This window comes from Haliaeetus albicilla, chromosome 6 (genome assembly GCF_947461875.1).
Source record: "Haliaeetus albicilla chromosome 6, bHalAlb1.1, whole genome shotgun sequence".
In the NCBI taxonomy this organism is placed as follows: domain Eukaryota; kingdom Metazoa; phylum Chordata; class Aves; order Accipitriformes; family Accipitridae; genus Haliaeetus; species Haliaeetus albicilla.
In genome coordinates, this window is record NC_091488.1 from 25,963,127 (window position 1) to 25,980,691 (window position 17,565).

Here is a 17,565-nt window from a genome sequence, read left to right on the forward strand (position 1 = left end):
GGGATGCAGTTGTCCTGTTGCAAATAATGAACTCATGTTACTGTCTACAATGTGGAGACAGCCATAAGCTTGATGTGCAGCTTACTGCAATTGGTAGAAAGGCTGTTAATTTTAGATACTGCAGTTATAAAGGGAAGCGTTTCCAATCTTCCAATAGAAAAGCAAGGAATGCTCTTCTATTCCTGCAATATTCACTGTTCAGTCTACATAGGAGTCACCCAACAAAGGCTCCTAGTATTGCAACAGGAATGGCTTAAGTTTGAGGAAAATCAAGCAAATCTTTTATTCATAGCTTGTGTGTGTAGTTTTGTGTAATTTTATAACAGAAGTGCGTACTACTGAATACTTTAGTACATAATTCTCTACTAAGAAACCTTGGTGTTCGGTTTCAAAGTACACTTACATGCTCAGAACTTTGTCAGTATTGCCAGTCATAGAATCATGGAACCTTAGAAAAATATTGGTCAGAAGAGACCTCTGGAGATTGACTAGTCCAACTCAAAGCAGGTTCACCTTCAATGTCTGGGACACTGTCCAAAAAAGTTTTTAATATCTCCAGCAACAGCAATTCCACAGCCCCCTCGGGGACCTGTTTGACTGCCCTCATGGTAAAAAACCCTGTTTCCGGACACCTAGAACCCTCCCATGTTACAACTGGTGTCTGTTGCCTCTTGTCCCATCCCTGTGCATCTCTGAAAAGAATTAGGTTCCACCTGCTCTGTGCAAGTCTACACAAGTCTATATGAAGCCCAGCAGTTTTGAAACAACTTTAGTGCTTATGATTGTGACAGGCACTGTACTCTTCACACCACAGGTTTTGAGTTTCAGCTACTACTACAGTAAGTCACAGACATATTTCTAACGTGTTATTCTTATCCCTTTAGCATAAAGGTGCTGTTGCTTTTTACAATGCCAGCTCCAGGTATCCCAAAGGATGGTGTGCTGCCATCTTTTACTCAGCAAGAAAACACAGACCTGTGTTTCACACAGCAGTAAACTTACTAATTCTTTTGTGAATGCCACAACTAGAAGCTTCCTTTCACCTCCCCTTTAAGCCCCAGAAAGGAGAAATCTGACCCTGGTTTTATGTATAATCCATTTTCAAGTTCTTTTTTAACTAAGAATTATTTCTCTGCTTTGTTGAATTTTTGACCAAGCTGCAAAGTATGAAAGACACTGTATCTTTTTGTATGGGTGTTAAGTGTACATCCATAGAACAAATGGAAAGTAAGATCTACACAATCTTTACATGGTAATATTACATCTATCATATGAATATTTGTGCTTATTGCTTACTCTGGACTCAGTTAAAAATAAAAGAATCAAGTAGAATTTATTTTAGGTGAGGCTGTTCCAAAAGTTGTCAAGAAACTGTACCATCTTTCTGTTACGAGTTTTTGCACATTTAATGAGCTGTGGATGCAAAACCTAAATTGAACATATGATGTATATAAAAAAACTTTTAATAATTTAATTTACCAAATATTTATCTTACCAACAGTATAGATCATTCTTATAACTGTGGTAAGCACTGTAGCTGTACTAGTGATTAAAAATAGTGCAGACATACTAACACAGTCTAGCAATGTAAGGACATTTCAAAATAGGGTTCTTAGTGTTGCTTGATGGGTATTTCCATAGGAACACTCTGAAGTCAGATGCCACAACTCAGGAATTTTTAATGTTGAAGCAAAAGGTGACCCTCTGTGCTGTAAGTAAGAGACACCTGTGAGACAGAAAGAAACACATGCTTTGGCATCCATCTTTTTTTTTTTTATCCACAAGAGTGGTTCTAGGAAAGTAGATCAGTCAAAATTATGGTAGCCAGGGACAGCAGAAAAACTAATTTTCAGGGGCCTTCATGAGAGAGATCTAGCCACAGTGCTTACACTGTTTCTAGTAACCTTCTTCTTTTCCTGGACTGGGTTCCTGATTTACCTCCCAGTGTCCAATCTTCCTGTGGAAGACCCTATTGATTGCAGCAGGAATAATAATCATGCTTCAGCATTTATAAGGATCAAGCCCTATAAATTCTGTTCTCTCATCATGTATTCAATAGTCAGATGACATCAGAACCTGATGACCTGGAACAGAATAGCACAGAGGAAGACAAGAGTATGATTTCTGGGAAAGTCCATGCTCACTGTGTCATTTTTTTCGTTTTTGTGTTCCTGAGGCTGCCTAACATTACATGCTCTGAATAATCCTCTGGATCCACCTTTTGCTCTACTCCAGAGTCTAGAAAGACCAGCCTCCTAACTTAAATTGGATGCTTACATTTAGATTATATGACCATCACATCACAAGTATATTTTTGGATATTAAAGATCTGTAATCATTTTCAGCAATTCCCTGGATGAGCAGCTTTAGTATCCAGAATAAATTCTGTATGATCCACCTCCACTCAACCTGTCCTCTTTGAGAAGATAACAAGAGGTTTTTATGGCAACCAGGAAATAAGAGTATTTCATATATATTTGTAACAGCAGAAATGGTAATGTTGGTTTAGAAGAAAAATGCTGTGAATGGTAGAGCTCACCTGAAAAAAGAGCTAGTCTTAGAACACTCGTACTTTAAACACTGGATCTGATCTTTCATATACTAAATATATATTTTAATGCAGATATATAAGTCTAGGAATCAAAGGTATGAAATATCAGACTGGGGAAGCAATGAAACCTTTACTTGTATCACTGACATACGTCTGATCTTACTGCTGTTTTACCAAATTAGTCCTGCTTCATTTGATGGCTGACCTTTATGAATCAGGACAATCTTACTGTGCCATTTCCCTGTTCTAAAGTCCCACCTCAACAATACTCTTTGAACTGAAGCTTTATGTGCACCAATACTGACGTGCCTTTTCTTCATCCTGCTCACGCAAGTATTTCATCAGGTGGCATACTGCTCATAGCCAAACAAATAGTTGGCGCACACAGTTCCTCTGTATAGACTTTGCTATTCAAGCAAATAATATCTGTCTTGTTGGCCATGTTCATAGGAGGTTACTGAAAGACCAGAGACAAGCATATGTTTTTTTATTCTAACATCTGGACTGCATCTTATAATGGAAGCAAACACCGTTCCAAGCAAACTCTGCTCATAGGCCAGTGCCTCTGTGCCACGTCCTGTCCTTGTAAGCCATAACACAGGTGAACCTCTACTATGACGCTCCAGCAGATCTCTAGATGACCTTTTTTTGGGGGGGTGGGGGTGTGACCTTTTTTGTTTTTTTGTTTGTTTCTATACTAGCCAAATTTTGCCAAGTTTTCTGAGTTTGGGCAAACAGCACCAATACAAAAGCCGGTTTCCCAACCTCTCAGACTCTGCTAGCCATTTTGGAGGACTGTTAACAATTCTCAAAGAAAAAAATCACTGAAATACATATGGGCAAAATTTATGCTTGAAAATGCTTGATTAAATTTGGCTGAAACTTTTCAAAGTTTGGTAAGTGTTTAATAGTTGAAAAGCAGTATTCTGTGGCAGTGAATGAGTAAAACAGTAGCAGCTATAATGAATAACACTGATTTAATTGAGAATGTTTATATGAGTTATTATACCCTTTTACAGGTACCTCGGTACCTGAGGGTTTTGAAGACTGTATATATCTTCAAAGTGTTCTGGTCTACATCAGCTATTACTAAATTTATCTTAAATTTATTTGAGAAGCAGAAAAAGAACTGTACAGTGTAGAGCTATTTCCACTTTAAAACTTTGTAATAAACAAGTCCGCATTTTCACTAACACTGTGTCCTTGCAATGTTCACTACAATGGGAAACATTCCTTAGTATTTCATGTCTTGTTGCAGATACTGCTGCCAGGTAGGTGATTTATGCTTTTCTCGTTTTGCCAATTTACAAGCACACTGATGAAGAATACCATTTTGATCATCTTACCCTAATTAGCCTTAATTATAGCCTTCTTCACATGGTAGTCTTTAGAGGTATCAGTATATATTTATCTGCAGGGCATATCATGAGTACAGGAGGACATCATTCCCTGATTTGCATAAAGAGGATTTGGAGTTGTCATCTGGCTTTGTATGGAATAGCAATAATCTTCTTAAGACAGTTAAAAAAAAAACCTACAAACACCTCACACTCTCATGTTGGCAACGGTACAATATTTGTCACTAATTACACCCAAGAATCAAGTAAGAAATAACTTGCAGACCATTTATTTGAGTACATGTGGGCAGGGTACATTTCGCAGAAATACGGTTCAGATCCTTTACATGAAGAACTTATTAAAAGAACAAATCTCTAGTGTACGCAAAATAAAAAAGCAAGAAAGAGACTTGATGAGAGAAGAATACTTGGGACTAGCTGGTTAACATGTAAAAAGGTAAATCCCTTCTGTTTAATCAGCCCTGCTCATCCTAGTGCATCAAAGCGGGACTCCCACATTGTTACTCACCAGTTCATTTTTATCTAGCATCATCGTGACCCTCAATTGCAACGTCCCTCTGGAAACTAAAACCATAAGCTAGCTAAACATGGTACTGACGCATTCCAACAGGTTTCCCTGAAAAAGCTGTGTGCCATACTACTTGTTTCGGGATCCCTGCTGGAGAAAAGACTTGTCGTCAGCTCCTGCACTTCAGTCGTTCCTGCCACGACACCCACTCCTTTCACAGGGCCCGCCCTGTGCAGGCTCCCCGGGGCTGCGGGGGGGGGGCCCAGGCCCCGCCGCCCGCAGCCGCCCGTCGCTCCCGCGCGCCGGGGGAGGGCGGGGGCCGCCGAGGGGCCGCCCCCAGCCGCGCGCCGAGGCCTCCGCCGCAACAAAAGGCAACGCCGGGCACGAGGTGGCGGCTGCTGCCCGCTGCCTGTCAGTAGGGGGCGCTCGAGCTTCACCGTGCGGCGCTCCCGCTGGCCCGCGGACAGCGCGCGGCGGCAACGGCCGGCCTAACCGTCCCCTCGGAGCCGCCGCTGGCCTCTCACCGGCCTCTCCGCCCGCCCTGCTCTCCGTGTCTCCGCCTGGTCACCCCCTGCCCTGTTGCGACACCGGTCGCTTTTAAATTCCGTTGTCGTTCACGCTGCTCGTTCCCTCGGGTTCCTGGCTCTTTTTCGGTGGTGGTTTGGGGCTTATTCTGCCGCTTGACAGTCTCTGTCGTGCATGTAGGCGGAGAGGGGCTGTTCGCCCTCGTTCCTTGGGGGTTACGCGGCCCCTTCTCTCACCGCCCCCTCCGCCGGCCTCCGGCGATCGCGGTCGGTTCCGCGAAACTTTCCCGCTGGCGGGAGTTGCACTGCAGCCGAGGGGCCCGGGGGACGCGAGGGGGGAGGTTGCTTGCTCCTGGTTTTCGGCTGAGCAAGCCCGCCAGTCCTACAGGCTTTGTAGGTCACGCGTGATGCATTTTATTTATTTTATTTGCCACCTTTCCTTCCTTTTCCACAGAGCGGAGCAGCGGAAAAATCTCTGGGGAAGATCCTTTCGAGGGTCTCGCTCCCAAGCGTCTGTGTATGTGCGGAGAGGGAATGAATAATTAGAGAACAGCTCCATGAAACCACTTACCGAAAAATTAGCTGGCCGTTAAATGGGAAGCGGTGAGGAGCAATCATGTAAATTCTACCTATACCCAACCGTAGAGGAGAGGCAGGGGGGCACTGCCTGCAGAAGACCTGATTTCCAGTCGCGTGGCTGTCGTCTTATATCGTCGTCCCCATCTCCCTACCCCGGGAGGAGAGGGACGCGTGGGTGTGGAGCACAGTGGTTTAGTCCACACCCCGCAGCTTCCCTTCCCCAGGCAGCCTCGGGAGCCGCGCTCATTCTCCTCCCTCTCCTTGCCAGCCGGTGTGTCCGCGGCGGCAGGAGGCGGAGGCGGCGGGAGAGGAGGGGAGAGCGGCGCGAGAGCGGCGGACGCCGGGCTGCTGGGGCCGCCCGGGAGAGCTGCGGCGGCGGGAGGCCCCCGCACCCCCTGCCGCACGCACCCCCGCCGCCGCCGCGACTGCTCGGCAGCAGCCCGGCGCCGCTCCCGCCCGCGGCGGCACCGCACTGGAGTTACTGCCTTCGAGCAGTTTCCGCTCTGGTTTTCAGTGAGGAGGGAGGTGTAGGGGACAGGGGGTTATTTTGAGGGGATGCTGAAAAAGCCGTTGCCTCTCCTGTAGCACATTGCCTAGGCGTTCCTATTATGGAAGTTAAGTGAGAAACTCTGCAGCTTGAACTGATTTGGTAGAGAAAGGGAGAGAAAAGGGTAGGGGGAGGGCGAGGGAAAACAAAATAGCCAAACCAAGCCAATGATTTTCCTGCAAAGTGCCGGGAAGTTTGTGGAGCACTTTCTAGGAATCGGCTCCTCTCTCAGAGTCTCTCCTTGTCTTCCGAAGAAAGAGCTTGCTTTTGGATTGCCATGGATCCTAAAGAGAGTCTTAGACACACTTGAATAATTCCTCTGCTTGGGCTGGATTGGTGGAAATTTAGGAAGGAGCGTGTGTGCAAAGCAGAAGCTTTCGGAGCTCGCTTGCTGCTCTAATCTGTATGGATCTAAATGTGTCACATTCAAGACCTTTGCATCTGCAGCTTTTGATTTCAAGAATTCCCTTTCCACTTTAAGTAGCTGCTAGGAAACTGAAAACTTTTGGACCTACCTCTTACTGGCTTTGGATACTTTTTTTTTTTTTTTGGATCTGTGTGGAATTGGTTTCGCAAACGATCGGGATTGCTTTTAATATGTCAAAATGGGTCTGCTGACGCCACTCCTGCTCTTTGGATTTGCATTTTTTCAGGTCTATGGTAAGTTCGCTTATTTTAGATATGCCATTTCTGTGCAGAAATCCCCCTCATCTGAATCTGATTTGGGACAGCACATGGACGGCATTATAAGCTTTAACATTACAGAGCCTTAAGTTTGTTTCTGGTATGAAAATGGTATGTCGGGGCGGGGAGAGGGAGCAATGTGTGTTTCCAATAAGCAGTCCTTCCCGTCTGCTAACTTAATGGAAAAGCAGCTTATGAATGGAAGAATGTCAGCTTGAGGTAGTGAGGAAAGAGTAAAAACTACCGCGCTAAACCTTTTATTTCGGCGGGGCGGGGGGGGAAGGAGAAAGGAAAGGCAGAGAGCTGTTGTAGCTGATGTTACTTTGGCTCCTTCTATTGTTAAACTTTCCGTCGGGAGAGCCAGCTGATGAAATAAATGGGTTAGCTTCGCCTCGGCTCCAGGTGAGGCGAACTGGCGAATTTCCAGAGTCCCTACACGCCTGCTCGGGCGCTGGCGAGCGGCCGGTGAGTCAGGCAGGGCGGGGCGGGCGCGCGGGGCACAGCCCCAACCACCCGCCGTCACCCCCACCCACCCCCGCGGGGCCGGGCAGGTGCGGCGCGGCCGGCCGCCACCGTGGGGCGGGAGGGTCTTCCCGTCGTCTTCCCCCTCACCCCCTCGTGACGGACTTTCCGGAGGGAGCGTTGTGAGGAAGCTTAGCAACGTCTGGGGGAAAGGGTGGATTCCCCCTCCGCCCCGGACTCTATTCCCCCCCCCCCTTTGGGTCTGCTCTGCGACACTTCTTGCAGTTCTCAAGTTCAAGTAATGGATGGGGAACTATAAATTAGCATCTTAAGGAAGTACGCTTCACTAGGGCGAGAACTCCAGTGCGAGGGTAAATTGTCTTTCAAAGTAGGGGTTGGCGCTGTGCTGCAGCATCGACCTTACAAGCACACAACTAGGAAGCGAGCATCTGTGACAGCATACAGTTCTACATGAGTGTGTGCTGGGACCAAATGCTAGGCAGTCCCCCTAGTATTGAGTATTTGCATCTCTAAACAGTCTTTCAGACTTCAGGTGAATTTAATGCCTGGGGACCCTGGCTGGCTTTGCCTGCCTGTTAGAACAAACTTGGTTCCAGGAAGCTGCTTACAGCATTTACTCTTATCAGTCCTGAAGCGAGGACTCTAGGTTTATTGTTTGCAGTCACAGGCTGCTTTGGGTCTTTCTCCCCCTCCTTTCATCTTCCCCCACCTCCTAGCAAGAAAGGAGGCAAAACAGATGAGAAGGAGACATTCAAGTACGGTTTTACATTGGTTGCATAATATGCTGTGTTCAGTTTGGTCTACCGATGAGAAAATTTCTGCATAATGTATGTACAAGCTAAACAGCAGGAGGTTTTAATTGTGAAAGGATGTAATGGAACATTTGTGTCTATCAGCATGGTCATAGTTTTGTGGGGATTTTGTTTTCTGTTTGCTTTATTTTTCCTACTGTAATGTGTAACATATTTTGATCCTTATCTCCCATACTGGTGGTCTTGAAGTTACCTTTGTATACAAACTGAAAACATCAGGCTGTAGAAATGTAATTATTAGTAAGTGTTTAAAATTGTATGTAGCTAGAAGGAATACAATTAAAGTGTTCAATGGAAGTGACAGAGTGAATCTAGAGGAGCTTGGTATTACAGAATGTAATTAATGTACCAGGCTGTTTGGAGATATATGAAACAAATGCAATTAACCAGTTTGCTGGAACGACAGGAGCAAGACATAATTTATTCTAGTTTTGTCACAGGGACCACAAGTAGAACCTTTGTTCTGGTTCAGCCTTATAGGACAAGGGTGGGGGGTGCAGGTGAAGCACATAGCTAATTTAGAGCTGGACCACTAGAAAAAAATGCCAAGGAACTGCCCAGAATAGATGTGATCCTCCCCTTTTGTGGGAAGATATTGCAGAGACTGTCAAGTTTGCCTACATTAACAACTCAAATAAATAATAAATAGCCTTGTGGATAGCACATCATGACCAAGTAGATACAAGCTGTTACTGTTGTAATGACTAACAAGTAGCTTTGAAGAAATACTGGCGTGCAAGCTTGGCACACAGTACTTTTGTCTCTTTAGAAGCATAGTAATTACGATTACACCTTAGGGTGACATATACCACCAGTTGCTTTGAAAAGATATATATATCAACATTAGCACTATTTGTAATGTTTTAATTTAAGAACAAAGGCAACACCCAATAGACCACTTGTTTAATAGGTCCTTGGTTTGTTTTCTACGTTTGAAAGTTACCTTTTAGTGCATTTCTGGGTTTGAGAGTTTTTTGTTGTTGAGTTTGGGGCTTTTTGGGTTTTTTTTGTTCTCTTGGCATCAGGTCCAGACAGAGAGAGACACTGTAGCATTTGAGGCATGTTAGCCATACTTTTCCCTGTGGTGTTAGTTTTGTTTAGTGATTCAAAAGTGGTATTACACAGTGCATAATGGTGTAGATCAAAATGATAGTTTTTTCTTCTGAAGTTATTTTCTTTGTCTGTGCTTTTATGACACCTGGAAATTGCAAAGCTCAATGAAAATGGCAGAAAGCATGTGATATATATATATATTTTACTTTATTTTTTTATTATTGTGCTTATGATTTTCCTGTAGACCTGCCCATGTTCTTGCAGTCTGTTCAGGGAATGACTGTAATTCTCTTTTTCTTTAGCTATCAATCTTACTTACTGTTCTTGAAAAAACAAACAAAAAATCAAATGCACAAAACCAACCCCAAACAACAAAACACTTTGCTAGACAGAGTCTGTACCATAAAATAAAACACTAGCTGTTAGAGTTAAAACAGCTGATTACATGTTTGGGGTTTTTTTTATAGTGTTCAATTGATTTTTCTTTCATTGTTATGCATTTCTTATTATCTTTCTTCCAATCATTAGTAAAGCTTGAAAGAATGGATATTAACAGAAAAGTTCACAACTGCTGTAAACACAGGTGTGTGGATGTTACCACAGATACTAGTTTTAGTGGGCCAAACACTAGTTTTAGTGGTCCAAGCTCTGCCCTGGTAGGACTCATAGTGCTTTCAATGAAAATGACAACCTTTTATGTCAGGGCTGGCTTTTGGCCATTGTCCCTTGAAAACTGCAAGTGTGATGCTCTTGAATGTGTGATGGTGTTAAAGGTATATGAGAATAATTCTGTAAAAGCAGCATTTTTATCTCTGTATTAGTGTATTTCAAAAGCACTTATTTCACTTATTTTCTTAATGAAAAGTATGTATCTGAAACAGTGGGGTGGCTCAAGCATCCTGTCTTTTCCTTCATTTTTTTTCTTCTTTTTCTTCTAAATTCATTTTATTTCTTCACACCAGTGAGCTACACATCTGTGGCCTTGTGCAGGTCTCTGTTGCCTATCGGAGAACATGGCTTACATATAAAGCTAGAGTATATTCTTCCAGTGACTATTTGAGCTGACAGGGTCTTGATCTCTCATGTGAGTTTTGCTGTTGATGGATAACCTTTGCTTCTGTGGAATGTGTGCATTTGAATGCATTAAGAGTGAAATTCTGAAGTGGAGTTTGCGGTGTTGTTTCCTTTAGCTTGTTCTTCCATAGGACCCAATTCTGCAGAACATTTAAGTGAGTGCTTCCATCTCTTATCCAGAATCTTACTGAAGTTAATAAGAATTCAAACATGTGCTCCCAGTTAATCCTATGCTTTAAAACTTTGCTGACTAGGGATGAATTTATGCCCATCCTGAAACATTTTGCCGAATTAGTCTTAGTATTTTGCTTTCTTTGCTTCCTGTCTGGTAAGTTGTTATTGCAACAACATATGTGTATGTGCAAGAGACAGGCAATGAGGCAATCCTGTCATTGCACTTCCAGAGAGGGATATGTTTGAAACGTAGTGTGATAATCCAAATAATTTGTTTTGTTCCTTTGCTAATTTGGTAGGCTGCAAAAGGTCTGATACCCCACAATCCTTTCAGAAAAGTTAGAATAGGGGTTTTTAAACTTTTCTGTGAGCTGCACTTACTACAATAATCCTTCCCTTAGGATCTTTCTGGAATGATGAGGTTGAGGTTGCTGAAGGAAAATAAGTTTTGGCAAGGCAGGCTAAAGATATGTAACCTTAAAAGTAGACAAAAGGATTTAAGTATATTTTTAAGGATGCATAAAAAAGCATCAAGGAGATGCACCAAAAAATTCAGAGAGAGGAAATGGAGGCTTTAGCTAGTCTGTCCAGTTAACTCTGTTTCCAGGAGTTGCTTTTCTACAGCAGTGCTATGTAGACTCATAGCACAAAATTCAAGATGTGCTCTGTCTGCTGCTGAACCATTTAGTGGAAATTACTAAAGAGTATGCAATGGCTTTTTAGCCATTTGCTCTCCTTGAATTGCTATTCAAATATTGATCTCGGCTAAATAGATTGCTAACAGGTTCTGTACATTCTGTTTCAGCCACCTAAGAGGAACACTGCTGTCAGGTTTTATCTGTTATCTCAGATGGCATGGCAGAGGTTGCTCTTCCTGTGGCTGCCATCTGGCTCACCACTCTCATACCAACCTTGTGGAGGATACTTAGTAACCATATTGATGCTTTTTCTTGCCAAGAGGCTAGGTTACTGGTGCTTTTTTCTACATTTCTATAGAAATCTCTTTATTTTGTGTGCAGAAGAAAGCAAGTATTCGCTCTTGCCAAATAAATAAATGTGTTAGTTTTTTTGTTTCTGACTGAACAGACATTTCTTACATGTAACTGCTGAATTTTTACAGCACATTTATTGTTACGCAAGCTTTCTTGTACTTACATTTTTATAGTACGTCTTGTATACTCAAAAAAAATTCCATTAAATTTTGGTACGTAGAAGAGTACAGAAGCTGATCTTAAATCACTGCTTCAGAGAGAATGTTGAGGATACCTTTTAGACAGGACTAGTCATGTGGACAGTTAGTTATGAGATCATTGAATGCAAAATTATTGCACAGAAATAAAGATTTGTGGATGTAGATTGTAGTCTCATCATCTTTACTTTCATACCTGGCTTCTACTGTACAATGCAACCTGTGGACTCTCTGCCCTTGAAATTGTGTCCAGAAATAAGACTGAGTTGTCAGTGTTGTCCTCACCTCAAACCCTTTCCTTAACAAAATAACTGTTAATCACCTGTGGTTAATACTTTTTATTGTTATAGTGGATAATTAAACAAGGTCCTATTAATTTAGGACCTGATCTTGCACCACTGAAATCTGTAGCAATTTTGCTATTGACTCCTTTGTGTGAAAGACCTCAAAAGCAGGTGATGATATCTTGACTTACTGCAAGTAAAAGCTTGCATCTTAATTTATGTATTGTAATCTTGTTACAAGATGAAGTTGGCTTGTTGCTACATCCTTCCATGGGGATAGCTTCCAAATACGAGAGGGTACAAGTGCCTGTTGATGCTTCAGTCCCACTTACTCCTTAGCTGTTCCTATAGCACTCTCTTTACTAGTGCAGAGTATCCCTTTGTAATCAGAAAGCTGCTGCTTGTGCTGGGTCGTGGATGTAATGATATGCATTCTTAATATTTTTTCAAGCCAAAAGTTCATGAAGTAAGAAATGGCTTTTTAATTCCATCTCTGCAGTTTATCTTGGCTTTGCTGCCATGGAAGAAATCCAAGCTGTGCTCTTAATTTTATTAAAATAATAACCTTCATCAATAAATACATGAAAAACAATAGACAAACTAACCAGTAGTACCCATGTAATAACCTGCTGATACTTATATTGAGCCACTGTGCTCTAGTGGCCAAGCCTAACTGAGTCATCTTCATATTATGGACAAATGTGATGTGACGATACTAATTTAGACAATGTTCTGGCAGAAGTAGCTTGTGCACATGCATTGAACTTGCTGTCTTCACCACTCTCCCCCAGGTATTTTTTTTGGCTAAGCAAATCATTTGTAAACTCACTAAATAATGGTTATTATCTGTAGATCTCCAAGTTAACACATCTGTTTCAATGGGTTTTATGCTAACTTTCCGGTTACGTTCTAGACAGATTTGCAAACATCCTTCCCTGTGCTTAATTTCTCTTTGAGCTTAATTGCACTGCAAAACCATGTTGGTATCATCCACAAAACTTCATTTTGCTTAATGATAAAGTTACTTGTTTGTCTTGGTGTTTCTACCAGGAAACAACGTATCTTTGGCTTGCTGATAACTGAAAGCCACTGATCTTCTAGTGATTCCAGTGTGTATTTTGGAACCTATTGAGATTGTGTACATCCAGGTTCCACTGCAAACTTTTTACACTGTTATTTGTCCTGGCTGTGGAGATACTCATTCAGTTCTACCTACTGATGTGAATGATGACTGGAAGAACACAAAGCATTTATTTTCAAATTAATTCCTCATCATCTTCAGGTGCTCATTGCATAAGACACCATTCCAAGCTTGACTGGGAACAACCTTAATGATACGTGATATTTGCTTGCAGAATTACCCCTTCTTGTCAGTGAGTCTTCATTGTACTCCTTCAGTTTCAGCAGAATTATTCAGTCTCACTACAGTGAAAGACAGTGGCCTGCATTTGTACTATTTTGTGCTTTGTTATATTTTACTTTTATTTTCTCTTATCACTTTTTCTCAGATTAATTGGGAGAACAGTTTATTTGGTCTGATAGATGGAAATGAACTGGTAGGATGAGTGGGGATGCCAGGAGTTGAAGTATGGTCTTACTCATTAGAGTTTATCTAGATGATTATGCCACAATGTCTGTTGTGGCATATGGTCTTTTAGTTTGTATTTATGCATTGCCTGTATAGCTTCAGTGTAGTGTGCCAAGGCGAGAAGAGTATCTCTGTAATATGCTTGTCATAAATGCAGATTGGACAAATACATAAAGAATAAATGGCCAGCAGCAAGTTGTAAAACACAGTAAACTGTAGTTCACTTCTATTAATCACTTGCCATTGATTGCAAGAGAAACTGAGTGGAAAAAAATTTAACCTTTTAAAACCAAAATGTCAGGTAAATAACATCAGTCAACTTGTTTCTCGTTCATAGTGAATGGAGGGACTGTTCATGCCAGGGTACCAGAGGTACTTTTTTTACTGCTGTGAAAATGTCAAGAGTTAAGAAGCAGTTATGAGAAGTATTTTAATACTGCATGAACCCTATAATCATGGGTTTTCAAGCTGTCATTCTGTGCAGCTTTCAAAGTCCACATGTCCGGTAGCCCAGATGACTTCATCCTGGCAAAAGGAGTGGTCAATTTTAACAGTTTATGTTGTATCCTAAGGAGAACTCTGTAGCTAAAGGATGGACAAAGTTTGTTTCGTATCAGTATTATGAAAAATTCAAATGGCATAGCAATGCTGTTGGACTAGGAGCTAGCTGGAAAAGATGTGTTTTCTTCACTTGGATTTCCTTTCCCTAATCAACTTTATCTTCTCTTTGGGATTGTCACGCCACAGTGTGAGGCTGCAGAAAAAGGATGTGTGGGTCCATCCTCCTCACTTTTTGGAGATGAAATCTTGTGGTCAGTGTATTATATTACCTTCAAGACCTGGAGATACTTATTGGTCCTGCATGTACAGTAGCACTGCCCTGTTCTGACAATTTTCTAGAGAGAGACATGACACTGTAAGCTAGGAGAAGAAGTGGGATAGTAGCCTGATTCCAGGTCCATGGCTTGATGGGTTAAAGGACTACCCCATTTTGAAGTAGAGAATGAGGGGAGAGGGACTAGCAGAGAAGCTAGGCTACAAAGCATGTGGCTGGCTTAGGCAGCGTAAGGAGTGAAAAGGGGAGCAAAACACTACTGTCATGCTTAACATGATAGTGCCGATGCCTGATAACATCAGGGTTGTTCTATGCACAGTATGTTTAGGCTTTTATCATTGCTATGTCATCTGGACATCACTTATCCATGAAGTGAATAAACCTTTCTGTTAAATTGTTTGAGTCCAGATTTGTTTGGAGTGGCTGCAAGAAAATGCTAAATTGTAATTTGATGCAGTAAACTAAGGTCTTTGCTGGCTTTAACTTGATGCACTGCAGAAGTGCTGTGATAGATTGGCTGGATATTTTGTGTGTATGTTTTTATGATACATAAGGGAAATTCAGTGGGTTAACTAAAATAGTTGGTTTACATAAAGGCAACAGCTATTAAACAAAGGACTTTCAGTGGAAAAAAATAACTATCAGAAGTACTGCAGGCTGTGTTTTACCCTTGATCTATTACATCTGTTCTGTTACCAAACTGGATTTTAATATATGATGCTTTGATTTTCAGCTAGTCCATGTGATGTGTCTATTCAGATGTATGCCTGAATTATAAACTTCTGTGTTTTTTTTTTCTGCATGAATTTGATTCATTGTCATAAATTGTGCAATGTGGTGTTTACCTAATGAGACCGGGCAGTTTGATCTGCAAGATTAAGTCCTATGGGGTAAAATTCCAACTTTTGGAACAGAGGGATCCTATGATAAATTTGTGTTTTAGTACTGTTGTCTTAAAACATCTAAGAATAGTTCTCTGTGTGTGTACATCTAGATTTTTAAAAAAAGTTTTTATCTATGTAGAGATATAATTATATCTATACACGCTTATAATGAAAGAAAATAACTTTAGAAACTGTATGGAATAGAATTTATGTCCCTGAAGGCAAAACTGTAAATGGTAGTAGGAACTGTTAGAACACTGAATTAAAATAAAATGAAATGTGTGACAAGTAGACAAATAGATATTTGATTAAATATGAATCAGTGTAAAACAGAACTGTTTATTATTATTTACTGAATCCTTTTTGACAACTGTTCAATTTAGGATGAAATGCAAAAGAACATGTCTGGCTTTGTACGACCCCAAATTTCTCTGTTTTCCTTTCAGCAGACAACATGCCTTTTTTTTTTTCCCCTAAATGATTTTTGGTTGCTAGGAGAAGTACAGTAGTCTGCCCTGCTCTTATCTGCAGTAAAACCGAAGAGTGTAGTGAGGTAAAGAGAGGGGCAAAGCACAGTATAGGCCATGAATCACAAGTTGTCTCTAATATGTGCAGTTTGTTCCCAGTTTTTCTTTGAAAACTTTTGTTTTTACTAATGGTGTTTCTTTTCAGCTGATCTCTCAAAGACATTCAGAATGTGAAAAAATTGTGCTGTTAAGAGTCCACTCAGAGGAACAAAAAAAGGGAGGGGAGACTTTGAGACTTATTCATGGGGTCACAGTGGTAGCAATGTGCAACTCAATGAATAGCTTCAATCAGCTGCTGTTAAAACTGGATGATTGATACCTTCTGGTTTTTGCTAGGACTAGAAAGTACACAGAAAGTCTTCATAGTGGTCCTGCCAGTTTTAATGAAAGATGCTGAAGTTGTTTACAAACCATCTTCACACTTCAGTATATGCAGTATTCTTGAAGCATGTCTGCAGAATAATAACGTTGCATACATTTGTTAAAATTAGAAAGAATTGTTAATAATCATGCTACTCTTGCTCTAGTTTGTGAAACCTTTTATTCACTCTAAATCATGCTTTTTGAATTAACTGTGTACTGTGGCAAGAATCACTTGACCATCACCTCCTATAATGATCTAAAAGTGTGCTTCACCAAATGTCATTGGCTACTTTTAAACTTTTGCAGTTAAAAATGGTTTTATGTAGCTGGATATTATAACAGGTAAAAGTGATTAGACAATGTTGTCTATATTAACTCTCCTGATTTCAATAGTCTATTATGGCAGATCTCACTTGAAATTAATTGCAGAATGAATGTATAGACAATATATTCTTTCCATAAGTGCTTGATGAAACCTAGCATTAAGAGCAGTCTTAAAACAATGATTATATCTCTCAAGAAACATTGCTGAAAAAGTCATGTGTGTAAGTCCTATGAATGAGGAAATAGAACATGTGACTGCAGAGAACTGTGATTTGTGCTGTAGAAACAGATGACTGCCTGTGAACAGAGCGGGCCTCTATATCATTCCTTAACAGGAATAAGTGGTGAGTGGCTAAGGGTCTCATTACCAATTTAGAATATCTTGTTGGCTCAATTTAACAACATGCAGATAATAGAGAAATTCAATGATGATGTAATTGGAAAAATAGTGCAGCAACTTGTACCAATTTGTTATTCCCATTTGAACAAAATAGGTTTCACCCATATTTCTGAGGGTATTGGGTGACCTGGCAGTACTGGATTCAGTCCCAGTGTAATTTAATGGACTTTGTGTCTGTTTAGGTCAGGGCTGAATTTGCCCCTGGGGAAAGATGAAGATGGAAGAGTTGTAAGTTAAATTAGAGGGAGCTGGCTCTACCTTACAGTCTGCTGACGGGGGTGGGAGAGTGTGTGTGGTTCTTCTGTGTGTGGCAGATTTGTTTTTTTCCTCCTGATCCACACAGACTTTAGGAGTAATTTAAATACCATCTACAGTACAACTGAGTTTTCAGTTAGTTCTATGAAAGCTTCAAGTGCTGAGACCAAGGATTTTCCCTCATAAATTACAGCAGATGTTGCCTCAGTCATTCTTCAGTGCTAGCCTGCAAGTGCCGTTGTCCTTCTTCCTGCTAAGAACTGCATGGGAAAACATGCATTTTTGTCACTGCATGTAGATATTGGTTAGCAAAATCAGATTAACTGTTAATATAAAGGACATGCCCAGTACCAGTCGGGAACTCTGTGGCAGAAGGGAGAATGAGATTTGGTCCCTAAGAACACAGTTGATGGTGGGAGAGGTGTGCTAGTGTTAATGGTGAAGGAAGAAGGGATAACTGATGTTGCTGCTGCATCTCTTTATCTGGCATTTAAAGCAAGGCAACTTTTGAGGTCCAGGAGGATGAGAATCACAGACCCATGAGTCTGTCCGTTAGTAACAATTTTCCA

At 41.3% G+C, this 17,565-nt stretch overlaps 1 protein-coding gene across 20 annotated transcripts in view; it reads left to right on the plus strand.

Moving 5' to 3' along the window:
- ROBO2 (roundabout guidance receptor 2) overlaps positions 1-17,565 on the plus strand; it is a 945,132-nt gene that overhangs the window by 461,559 nt on the left and 466,008 nt on the right. The window contains exon 1 of one of the 20 annotated variants that reach the window (XM_069785358.1): positions 5,672-6,727. The exons of the other annotated variants lie outside the window; for them this stretch is intronic. Coding sequence (XP_069641459.1) covers positions 6,673-6,727 — 55 coding nt within the window. The 5' untranslated portion in view covers positions 5,672-6,672. Of the gene's footprint in view, positions 1-5,671; positions 6,728-17,565 lie in introns of those variants that run through there. 20 annotated transcript variants of the gene reach the window in all.